The following is a 13,243-nucleotide window of genomic DNA, read 5'->3' as shown; positions in this document are numbered from 1 at the left end:
AGGAGCCTACGGCTATGTGCCCTGCTCACCCTGCAGTCTCCCTCAGGTGGCCTTGGCAAAGACTCAAAGACAGAATATTTATGTGGGTACAAAAAATGTTCTGCCCTACTTTACCGAGGGCCAAAGAAGATACAGCAGCCAGACACAGACAAACATTCAGTCACTGAGAATCTTTTAAACTGAAGAACAAACAGATGAAGGCAAAATTGTCTCTAAAGCCATTAAAAAGGAGAAAATGCTTACAGGTGAGAGGTTTTTCAAAGCCTGCTGGGTACAGAGGTCATGCCATGCTTATTTTTAACAAATTCAAATAAATAACTTTCAATGAAGAGAAGCAGAAGTTGTTGCTCAGGAAACTAACATTTTTGCACTGAAAATTAAGATGCTAAATGTATGTTGAATCTATATAAAAACTGGAGGCTCCCAGCTGTACCTGGGTGTTACGCTGACCAGGAATGTTTGAGTGCTTCCTTGTGTAGCACATCCTGTTCTGGGAATTTTTGGCACTGCTATCAATTGTAGTGCTCACATCTCCTACACCTGTGCCAAAGTCACAGAGAGCCACTGAAAACCCACAGACCCTTCAGAAGATTCTTCCCTTGCTGAGTAATGGAAGCTTAAAAATGCTGAATTGCTATTAGTGTTTTTCTTAATATCCAATTCAAAAAGGAAGTTTAGAGAAATTAATAAAATAAAATAAATTGAATATCTGAGATAAGAAAACAGTTACTTAACACACAGTGATATTTACAATTACTAGGGATGAAAAACTGATAGGATATGTGGGTTGAAGGAAAATTTTATATAACAAAAAATTTAAATAATGCCACTGGGGGGAAAGATGTAACCTACATAACACCAAAATACTATAGGAAGCAAGAAACTCTTATACCTGTAAAGCCTAGAATGCAATAGTCTCTGCAAGGATACATACCCATTTGACACCCTACATTCCAGAACTCTTGAGGATTATAATTTGAAGAGCTCATTCTTGTTCCTTTGGGGTAAATTCTTGTAATAAATCTTGTAGTATGTGCAATAAACTCTTTAGCTGATAAACAGAAGGATAAAATCTTGGTAAGAAAACCTTTGTCATTAAAGAGGTCCTATTTGAATAAACAATAAAAATCCAGTCATTTTATCCAGAAATTTTTTTACACAATATTATATCAATGTATTCTATTTTAACATTAATACATGGGCCACTCAGAACTATGCCTAAAATCCTATTTTGAAACCTTAATATTTTGTGTGTATTTGAATCTGACAGTATTTCTGTATATAGTGGAGAAATTTCTTTTGTAAGAAATTCACTTGGCAAAAATCATTCCTTCATTGAAATATTCTGTTTCTTCACTATTTTGCAGGGTAAACATATGATTTCTACACTAAAGCCCACTGTGTTCTCATGGGAAACTAAGACACAGAACAGGAAACTGCACAAAAGTTTCTTCACTCTATAATAGCTCAAAATGAAAAACAAAAAAAATCATCTATAGATGATCTTGGCTTGTTTGCAGGGTGGAGGTTTACATAAAATGACTAAATATTATTGAGTCCAGGCAAAAGCATATCTTTAAAAGCCACTTAAATTATTTTTATATAAGCCTCAGAAAATGTTAACTATTCATATACATTGTTTTGCCTTCTGCTGGCAGTGTTCCCTCCATTCTCATATGCAGGCACAGACTACATGGACGTGGGAAGCTTCAGATGACTTCTATCTACACAATTCCTTTTTAGTAATTAAACAAAAAAACTACATTTCCAGGGTCATCTCTCTGATCTATTCTATTCTCATCTCATGTTTGTTTGTTTGTTTGTTTGCTTGTTTGTTATGGGGTTTTGTTTGATTTTGGTTTGGTTTGTTGTTTGGGGGTGGTTTTTTAAAGGGGGAGGGGGAGGAGGGGTTATAGAAATATTTTTATATTCCCTGGAGTGCTCAAGGAACCAGAGAGGACTCTCTGTGGATGGCTGAAAAATCCTACTTTTTGATGCTGTTCAGCATCATTCACCTCACCAGCCACTGAATCACCTCCACAAAGTGGATGGGTGGCAGCTGGGCTGGCCCCGAGTGAATGGGCATGAGGCAGACTTCATTGTCATTGTCATGGTCGGTGATCTCTGCTCTTAACCCTCCCTCAGGGCTCTGGGCAGGCAGCTGGAGCTCAAGCAGCAGAGGCTGCACTGTGCTGGCTGCACCAAATGGAGTTGCTCCAACACAGAATGAGTTTGGAATAATCCAACTTGGCTGGGATGAAAGGTCTGGTCCAGTGGAGCAAACTGCCTGCTCTGGGGTTTATCCATCCCATTAATGAGGACTGTCTTATCTGCACTTCTCACCAAAGCCAGGGGACTGCCAAGCCAACTCCACTGAGTTCTCAGCCCAGATATTGGGAAGGGGCGGGGGGGGGTGGGGGGGAGTGAAATTTATTCCACACTTTTGCAAGCACTGACTGTAACTCCTAAATTATTTGATGCAGAAAACAATGAATCAAAGGGCAGACATACATTTTGTACCCTGTGTTAATATTTGTTCTTATAAAAATACACAGAATTAAAACAAAGTTGAATTTCAATTTTCCTCACAAAACAAACAGCAATAAAAATATGCTTTTCAAAGGACATTTGTAAAACAGTGTTATACAAAGAACCAAATAAAAGCAGACAACAGGTGTTTCATAAAATTTTAACCCTTCCAATGCCTAAGCAGTGAACCATAGCAACAATGTATCTTTTAACCAATTAACTCAAATTACCTGAACTTCTTAAAAGTTTTCGTGCATAACTCTCTCCAATCGAATTATTTTCAAAGCACTGCTGATGCTGCAGGGAATGGTCAAAGCTCACAAACTTCTGAGATTTGGTATAAACCACAAGGTCTGACAGTGCAAGGGCAATCTTTGTCTTCCTCATCTAATAATCATCAGATGAACAATGGAATAAAAAAGTCACAATAATGCATATTTCATTATTATTAATATTAATAATTCAGATCAACAATCATTTTGGATGCATAAATCATAAGAAAATATGTCACAGTTAATGAATTTAATAAATATAACCTTTAATAGTGAGATTTGACCCACTGAGAGAAAATTGAAGTTATTGGTCCTTGTTTATCATAACAATCATAGGGTGAGTGGAGAGATGCATCCTAGCAGAATGTTCTTCTGGATAGCTTTACAATTTTCCTGGTTCTAAGACTGGTTTGCAAATTACATCATTTTTGCATGGCTTTTAATCTTACTCCTTAAAAACATACCTCCAATTTTCCATTCATAAATATATCATAAATATATAAAGTACTAGAAAAGACCAACAACATAAGTCATCTATAAAATGCAGACTAATTGGAAAATATTACACTGTGCCAAGCAAGTTAGTCAAAGTCAAAGGCACATTCCTCTAAACATTGCTCTGAAGTTAGGAAAACTCTTTTCTTCTTAAGGTCGAAAGTCCTCTCACCAAAATCTTAATTTAGTCTTGCTCCATTACCAAAACAAGCAAAAATGACTGAAATTTTTCCAGGGTCTTCCCTCTTGCAGTGAGGCACAACATGACCACTTCATTTGCCTTAGCAGAACTTGTGAGCTAATTGGGGGCAGTAGCCAGCAGAAAGCTGCTGATGCTAATCATGTTTACATTCCATTAAAGCTTTTGAAGGCAAATGCTCATCTGACAAAATAATAGAGATTGCCTGCTCATGGCTCTTAAACTATGCAAAGTTCACAAGCATTAATTATTCTGGGGCTATGTCCCATGAGGAGCAATAAGAGTCTACTGCATGGAAATCCTGAAATTTCTGGATTTCTGGAAATCCTGAAAAATACAACTCTTTGCAGGCAGGCATTGGCACAAGCAAAGCCAGCAGCATCACTGGGATGTCTTGGCTGTGGATTCAAATGGTCTCCCACCCTTCCATAAAGCAATACAGTGGGACATCAAGACAAATACTCAAAGAGTGGGACCCTGGAAAACACTTCCTCTTCTGCCTGTGAAACGTAAGCTGATATTTTTTGTTGCTGCTGTTTAAGAGTATGTGGAATACATTCTCATCGGTAAAAGGGTCCTACAAATGTACTTGAAACCTGTTTTCTAGAAAGTTGGCCTTTCGTATTCAAAGAAGATTCCATCCCTTCCTCAGAATTTTTCCTTTCTATCTCTCCATGTTGGGTGGAATGAGAAAAAAGCAAAAACTTTCACCATCAAATCATATTTTAAAAAGAGACACTGCCTCTCAGCAAGAATGCTGGGCTCTGAGGAGCGTTGCCAATTTAGCCATATTCAGGTAATCAGAGCATGAGGTGCAAGAGTGACTGCATACATCAGGTGTTGCCTCACATCTTAAAAGAGTTGTACAAAGCAGTTTCAACCCCAATGAAGCAACAGATTTTCCATGGTAGAGAATTATACTTGGTTAAAAAAAATAAGTTCAATTTGACTTTAAAAAAGGAGATTACACCAAATTTTTACACTTCTTTCAGAAATGGTACTTAATGTTAAGTCTCTACGTGATGAAGGTAAAAATACCTTTTCAATTCCAGGTGTTGAAAAATGTTTCAGCACAACCAGGAATGTACACCTAATTTAATGCAAAAAAACCCAGAACAGAAAAAAATAGGGGAATCTGTGTATCTAAAAAATAGACTGGTATTGGGCAAGAAATAGTTAACTCTGTTGTCATCAGGAACTGCTGTAAGAGCTCTCTATGCATAGTTCCAGGAGGGCCATGGCACCAATATTTGGGCAACTTCATCTTAAATCTGCTGTAGTATTGAGCACCTGGGACAAGCACAAGACTTGAAAGAGGAATATGTGGTTGAAGTTCAAGATGGGAGCACAGGAAGGGGTTGCTTTTTAGTTGGATGCTAAAATGTGGTCCAGTCTGACTTTTCTCGTAAGAATAGGAAAACTCTGAAACCTTGAGCTTTAACATGTAATTTCCAAATGCACTGATCTCAGTAATTTTAAAGTTTTCCTTTAAAATTTAGTCTCCATTTTAAGATAATATAGTTCTTCTTTAAAAGAATATATTCTTTCTATATATGTTCTATTCTTTCTACATATATTCTATATGTGTTCTCTATATTCAATTGAAGCAAAAGTTACCTTAGTTTTTTTGGGGGGAACGAGTGAAGATTTACGTTCTCCTTTTCTTTTGGCAGGACTCCTCAGTGTCCGAAGAGGTAATGTGTCTTCTGAGTCTTCATCGTCAGAATCAGAGTCAGACAGTTCCTCTGTCTCACCATGATAGTCATCGTCCATCCTGAGCAGGCTCTGCTCAAGTGTTCCAACTTTTTTATTTTTTATCAGAACTTTGAATTTTAATGCCTATAGAAAAAAGGTTTAACAACAGTAACTAGAATTATCTAGGGTTTTATCTCTTGGGATTATTTAACCCATCTTCAAAGTTGTTTATTAAGTATAATGAAGTGAGCTTACAAAATGAAGTAAAATAGACATGACTGAGGCAGAAACCAAAGCCAAACAAACCAAACAGATTTTGGGAGCCAAAGCACACAACAGAATGTGACTATCTAACCCCACGACAGGGAAAAAGGCTCTCCACCACCAGATGGTGAAACTATGAAAATATAAGAGTAGGAAGTTAAATAAGAGCCAAAGGTGATAGCTAGGCAAGACATAGAAGGTATATTTTTTTACTATGCCTATGTTTATATATATATATATATATATATATATATATATATATATATATATACACACTTAAAGATCTGTCTGATATTAATTTGGAATGTTTTGATCTATTATTGAGGCTGCAGGAAACTTGTCATTCGATTAGTGCCTTTGAGCGTATCTGTCGTGTGTACAAAATTAAAATTTTGTTCATAACTTATGTTATTTTAGAGTAGATTCTTATACTGATCTTGCCTGGCCAGGGAAACAACAGATTGGTGATTTTGCCTAAGCAGTTTCTCTATTTTTAAATGGACATATATCAACTTCCATAATATATAATGTAGAGGGGGAAAAACATCATTGGATTATACTGATTCTAATAACATGGCTTTCATCTCTGCAACAGAATCCGATAAGTATATATTTTACCTAGACTTATTAAATTATATTAATAGTAAAAATGCTATTATGTGGCAGACTTCAACTCTACATCTGCACACAGGAGCTGCCAGTGAGTAACAGGACTTACTATCACTCTTGAATAAAGTGATCCACAAAAATATTCCTTAAATTTCCAATGCTCTAGTGAAAAGGAAGATTACACTACTGGGAGTGTGGCAGGAATAGGGGAAAAAAATAGTTTCACAATAAATGAAAGGTAACTGAAACGCTGTATTTTAAGGTATCCATTAAGTAAACATGAAACATCTGGATGATGGAAACATATAAACCCAAAAATTTATGATGGAAACCAGAGCCATAGGCAGGGATAGAGACATTTCATTTATTTCCATTGCAAGCTCCACTGCTCATAATCCCCTTATCACTTCAGATCTCGTGTTGGTAGTTGCCAGGGTGCCAGTGGAATGAGATATCCTATGCCCAATATCTACCAATGCCACGCTGTTGGAAGGTTTGATTAGTCTCTCTGCACAGGTGACTCAGAATAAGGATTGCCCTCTAACATTTCCTTCATTTCTTACTGATGCACTCTTTTGTTTTTTTTTTTCCCTGTGATATTTTTAGAAGAGTTTTAATATGATTAAGGCTATTTATATTTTTTAAGAGTTCTGAACTTTCCTTTACATGTTCAGATTTCCCGATATTTAAAAGCAATTCTATCCACTTTTGGTCTTGAAGACTTAATTCTAATTACAAAAGAAAAAAACAGACCTGTCATACAAGGGAAGAAAAAACTTTCTATGGTTACATTACTGCCTCCTATATGCAAACTTCTTCAAGTAAAAAAGGACCATAGTGTATGTGTGTAATGATATAAAAATGGGTCATGATGTTTTAAATCAGTCTCTAAAATTCTGTTTACAAGCTGTTAGCAAAAATGTAAACATGAGGTAGGAGAAGTTTTTTAAGATTTTGTTTTGCTTTGCTTTGTTTTCTACAAAGACAACATTTTAAAATCACAGCTCTTTTTAGAAACAGTTACAAAAAATACTCCAGGGATATGAAAATTTGCTATTTTTTGGCCAGAAGCAAATTCCAATAATAGTTACCCCAAATCATAGAAAGTGAAACACAGAGCGAAAAAAAATGGCATACCAAGGATTTTGTCTGAACTTCAAACATCTTCAAAAAAATCTTACAGCAAATGTATGGTTACAAAATCAGTGACTCCGTGAAATCTGAGTTCTTTAATTGGTAATCAGCACTGCTAACCATGTGACACCTTTTTCTCTACATGTCCAAATCTTCTAAGAGAGCTGAAAAGCCTTTTAATGAGCTGAAAGTCTGAGCATTCGCTATAACTTCTCCTTTCTAGTTTTATTATGAAAGGCAAAATAAGTTAAAAATACATTTGGTATTTACTTCTTTATAAACTGTAGGCATACTAAAAAATTTAAATGTGTAAAACATAATAGGTCTTCCCTAGAGCATAGTGGGACTTCAAGGCTGGCATAAGCAAAAGCCTCGAAGTACAATCAACTGGAACAAATATTTACATAATTAAATGAACGAAACTTTTTTTCTTGTACATTCTGGTTAATGTGATGTACAACACAAATCAGCTGATGTAATGCTAAGTTTCCAAGACAAAAATCACAAGTACTTTGGATCAGGCAAACCCACCTATTGACCACTGCAATTAATGTAAGAATTCAGACCCCAGAAATGTAAAGAATAAACCCTGAATTTGAGACATAAGTATTATAAAAAAATAGTTTCTCCTGTTTAAATTTCGCTTGTTGTTCTTCCTTCACCTCTCCTGACCAGCTGTAGGTGCTTAGTTAGAGGAATATCAAGTCCTGAAAATCTTGCTGAGTAACAAGGTTAGAATCTCTTCTGAGTTTTACATAATATTCTATTTCAAGAATTATAGTGCTGTCTTAAATACTGATATAGGATGAAGATGCAACACCTCCTGTGAAGTCTAACACAGGGAAAGGTTTGGAGACAATGACAAGATTTGTTAAGTACAACTGTTAAAAAAAACCCCAACACCAGCTATCTTTAACAATTCTAGAGAATCACACTTACTGAAGTGTGAATAGATGTCTCTGTGGCAGCCTTATAAATCACAGTTATCAAGATACTTTAAATCAATACTATCACCAATGTCTGAGCTCTAGGTAAACAGCTATTAATTATATCAGGAGCAGCATTTTAGTTACCTCATAACAAGTTTTCATGCAACACATTTACCCAGTGACAAGCACCCTACCCTGAAAATTCCACTTCTGTATTGTGCTCTGTAGTAGACTTCAGGTAAGTCTGGTCCAAGGCTAAACAGCTGTGCTATAGCTGAGATGATATTCTACAGAATCAACTCAGTCTCTGGATGGATTGGAAAGAAATCCAAAGAATGATTGCAGAGAAAGATGGTTACGGGTTGGCCAGTATTATTAGTACAGTGAGCTCAGAGCCTTCATTGCACAGATTCCTCACCAAAGTTCATTGTTCCAAGAAGATAGCTCACCAAACGAAGGACCTGATTTTTATACACCAAATAAACCATCGACCCAAAACCCATCTGGGTGATGATATAAAATATGGCAATGTCTTGTTTTTAGTTACCTCCTGAAGTTGCTTTACACTGCAGGGAAGCTATTAACAACAGATAATGACTGTCACTACATTTCTGGGAAAACCAAGTTCCCTCAAGAAGAGTGCAATGCCTAAAAATAGTGAAGGAATTTGATGAGTCTTCTGTAAGTACTCAGTACACCCTAAAGATTCCAGAAATTTTATGAGAAAAAAATATTATTTTTTTTTATTTTTGAGGTCATCACCAAGACATACCACACTCTCATTTCTTTCTTCCTATTTTTGTAAATAGATGCCATAGACTGATTGAAAGGCAAAAGAGTGACTAGAAGTGTTTTGACTTGCTAAAAAGCAAAGATATTTCTGATGCAAAGACTTGGTCAAGACATTTGCATATAAGACTTGTTGATCAAAATAAATAGGAATTAATCTCATAATTGAAGCAACAGATTTATATATGCTAAAGCAGGCTTGATCTTGATTTTCTCAGTGAAAACACTCACTGTGCAGAGAAAATTCCTTTTTATACTGAGTAGACAGAGGTGAAGAAAAGTGTGAAGAATGAGTCCTGGCTTATGTGGTTAGCTGGTTTTCCTCATAATAGCAGAATTTAAAATGTCCGTAGCCCATAAAGTTGGCTAAAGTTTGGAGACTTTCTATTGATCTTTCTCAAGGAGATCATTAAACAGATCTTTTTCTTTGGACACCACAGGTTTAACAACCACAAGGAAGTCTTGGCAATCCTGGCCAGAAATGTTTCTGAACCACCACAATACAGTAATTGGTCTTGCAGCGGTCTGGTAAACATAAAAAACAACTTGTAAAATCACAGTAGCTTCACTTTCAGTTAATCACACATCACTATCTCATTCCAAATTTGTGATTGGAAACCTGCAAATAGTAAAAAATTCCTAACTATCTGAAATATATATCCTGCAAGCAGTGAAAGACAGTTCAATGCACTACGATGCAAAATGATTAAGGAACAAACCTTCACCAAAGCATTAATGTTTACATTCTTTCCTGTATTATTTTGGATGCCTACGCATTTCTTCCAATTGCTGTCAAATTTCTTAGAGAGGAAGGACACAGCAGGGTAAGTAAAACCTCATCTCTTCTGGCATCCTGATGTTTTCTAAGTTCATCTACAAATTGCTGCACAAGACACTTCATTCCTTCACTTTCTATCAGCACATCACCAGGAGTGCTGGTGCAACCAGCAGGGATGTCTGGCACCAGTCAGTGATGTCAAATCTAATTTAATGCAGGACCTGACTCAAAGGACCTGATATTCCAGTGAATATTAGAGGAAGTTCATGAATTCTCTTTAAAAGCACCATGATGGCCAAGATTAGGAGCAGAGAATTATATCAGGTCTGTTGCTTTAGGTGGCAAAACATCTGCTCGGGAAAGAGGTAGAGTAGATAAGATAGGTGAAGCTTAAGGGCAGCCTCAGTTTCTCAGGGGATAAGGGATGTGTGAAAGAAAGAAATAGAGCAAAAGTCTTCTCTTTCCTCCACGTGTAGAGGAAGAATTGTGTGTTGAGGTGCTACAGAATGCAGGAATTGCAGGGAATTAACAATAACAATATAGTCAGCTGGAAGTGTGACTATGACTGAGGACAAAGAATTAAAAAACCTTTACCCCTGAAATTTTCTGGGGTTTGTTTTTCAGATGAAGCAAGTGTTGGGAAAAGCAGAGAGAAGTGTTCAGTGATCCTCCACATTTATTTTCTGATCTTCCATGTAAATTTGACTTGGAATTACAACAGGAGGAGACATCATTGCAAGGTGGCCCAAGGAACCACCTAAGAGCAGGTTTGTTCCTCATTTTAACCTCCTTCCACACACACACAATCATCTCAGCTGACAAAGGTATAGCTCAAGATCTACTTAAAGAAGGAAGTAGATGATTGACCTTATAAGAGAAAATAATTTCCATGGAAACCTCCAAAACTCCAAAACCTAAAAGGAACCTGTAATTGGCAAATGTTTCTCTGAAGTGTTTGGAGAAACTATGTGGTTTCCCACTTCATGTACACATAAAAGAGCCATTTAATTCTTATCTTAAAGAGCACTGATGTGGCTTTTTCCCTATTCTTGCTCATGCTCCATCTTGAAAAAAGTGGAGCAGTGAATTATATAGGTGATGGCTTTTTTTTTTTTTTTTACACTAACTGAGAACCCTTCCCACAAAGAGCATTAAATTCAGCATTTGTGGTTCTGTAACATCTCTTTCACAGAGCTTAAGTAAAGCAGTCTGAAGAAGACTAAATTCAGAATTTGGCTTTCTCAAATGACAATGAATTTACCCAGGCCTTGAAAACACACAAGGTCCCAAGCTTTAATGATGTGATGTCATTAAACTCCTTTTGAACATGGACCAAAAGTCCATCTTTTTCTTCAAAAAGATGCCAGCCAAAAGTCAAGCTTACTACTGAATTTAGAAATTCACTCATAGCTATATATTTCCATTGCTAAGTAAAATCGTGCTGATTTTTGTTACATGCTTTATCAGAGCATCTAGGAGAAATGGAGATGATCCTAATTTATGTTCATTCTCAAGATATTAATTTATTAAATTCAAAGTTTTGTGACCAGCTGAGGACAGTGGTGTCATTTAGGTAATACTTACACCTCATTCAGATGGGAATTATATCTCACAATACTTTAATATGTTAAAAGTTCAGGAGAATGAATCTCACCTGACAGCATTTCCATGCTTATAGACCCAGCAATCCATTCTCAGGCAAAACTACAGAGTTGACTCATGAAAATTCTAGGCCATGGAAATATGAAGTATGAATTCCATATATCTCAGTAACCATATGTTAAGGGATATATATCATAGAAAGTAATATTTTTAAGTGTGTCACTCAGTGATTCCATGTTCACTGATTTTGCGCTTGCTTCAGAGGACATATGAGCCTTGGACATCTCCTACACTGAATCCAGCTTTGAGAAGCTGGATTTAAAACAAGCCCTCCTGTTTGATATAGTTTAAATTTTTTCCTAATTGAAAAAGAAGTTTTCAAGGCTTCAAAATTATATTAGACACCGTGATGTAAAAGAATATAATGCTACAATTAAAAAACAATAAAAGGCAGAGAAATGTGAATATTAAATAAATTTACAACAACATTGTTATGGAAATATAAGAGTATGGTAATACTTCAGCACATCTTTTAGACAGACCACTTCAAAAATATTTTTTCCTTGACAAATACTTTAAAAATTACGATCTTTTGTGTGTTGTTTTTCCTTATGACAGTGCTTCCTCCCCACATTTTCATTTGCATTTTTTTAGTTACTGTAAAAAAAAAAAAAGTGTCAAATATAGCTATCACTAGCAACAGTGACAAGCCGAAATAAGTATCTTGTATGTCTGCACATATTTGTGCTACATGAGATTTGAAAAAAAATTTTGTCCTTGAAAGAAAATGATGTGCAAAGACAGAAACAATGGAAATTTATTTGTTTTAGTTTGCAATAAAATTTTCAACACCCATCTAATTGCCTTTTCTGACTTCATATCCCAGGGGTCTCAGGCTACCCGCTGAGAAACACTGTCTTAGGGAGAAACACACTGAGAACGAGAATGCCTTTGCAGTAGCAGAACACAGAGAAAAAGCTTCATCATCACTGTTACGGACAAAAAAATGTAGAATCACATTTCCATTTCAATAACATGTTTAAATTTCAGGAATTTCCTTCAATTCAAGCAACAAAAATAAATCAGCAGATAACAGATACACCAACATGTGGTGTCTTTTCCATGTGGCTTTTTTGTGCTGTCTAAATATTTTTGTTACTACCTGAAGTCTACTTCAGACACCAGATGTGATCCATTAATTCAGTTCCAGAGGACCAAAAACACACACACACACAAACAAAAAGAAGAATCACACAATTTTTACCATCTCTTTCACAGAGAAAAATGAAAACTTATTACCTCAGGAGAAGGCAGTCGAGTCATATCTACTTCACCACCAATAGGTGAAGAAAGAAGTTTGTCACCTAGAATAGTTTTCAAGCAGTCTGCCATTACTTCCTGCTGTTTAGGGCTGCAGTGATTCTCCAAAGACAGTATGAGTGGATAGGCAGATGACTGGAAATATAATTTTAGGAATTTATTATTAATTTTAAAAAATATGAATAATTGTTTTTTCCAAAAAATCTTACAAAAGTCCCCCTACAACAGTTGCCCCAAAGCTTGTTCAGAAGCAATTGCCTTCACATGAACAAGCTATGCATATTTTTAATTTTTCAAAATATCACAAACTTTTCTAGGGACAATCTACACTTTTCTCATCACAATACTCAAGTAAGGATAATTGAGTAAAAATTAAAGGTAAAAGGTGAAAAAGGGAAATTGAGTAAAAATTAGAGAATAACTCAAAAGAAACATATCAATTTAAAAATATAAGTAAATCTCATAAGTTGCCAGTAATACTGGTGGCTACCAAAAACATTGTCTGAATGAAATCTTTGCTCAGGCAGGACCTAAATTGTCAATAAGGAAAACACCATTTTACGATTTTCCTCTCTTTACATTTGTCCCCTGAGCACTTGCTATTGACTGTTAAGAGAAGCAAAGCTCA

General features: G+C 35.9%; 1 protein-coding gene across 1 annotated transcript in view; it reads right to left on the bottom strand.

Annotated features, from left to right (window-relative positions):
• PLCZ1 (phospholipase C zeta 1) overlaps window positions 1–13,243 on the bottom strand; it is a 44,377-nt gene that overhangs the window by 16,511 nt on the left and 14,623 nt on the right. Inside the window, exons 6-9 of the mRNA XM_066184703.1 lie at window positions 12,595–12,750; window positions 5,113–5,334; window positions 2,760–2,916; window positions 935–1,051 (exon numbers count right to left, since the gene is read on the bottom strand). Coding sequence (XP_066040800.1) covers window positions 935–1,051; window positions 2,760–2,916; window positions 5,113–5,334; window positions 12,595–12,750 — 652 coding nt within the window. The remainder of the gene's footprint in view (window positions 1–934; window positions 1,052–2,759; window positions 2,917–5,112; window positions 5,335–12,594; window positions 12,751–13,243) is intronic.

The sequence above is a fragment of the Chamaea fasciata genome, unplaced genomic scaffold, assembly GCF_029207755.1.
Source record: "Chamaea fasciata isolate MVZ Bird 193981 ecotype frontalis unplaced genomic scaffold, bChaFas1.0.hap1 SCAF_5, whole genome shotgun sequence".
In the NCBI taxonomy this organism is placed as follows: Eukaryota; Metazoa; Chordata; class Aves; order Passeriformes; family Sylviidae; genus Chamaea; species Chamaea fasciata.
The sequence above is the reverse complement of the archived record's forward strand: the minus strand, read 5'-3'. Positions and strand labels throughout refer to the sequence as shown.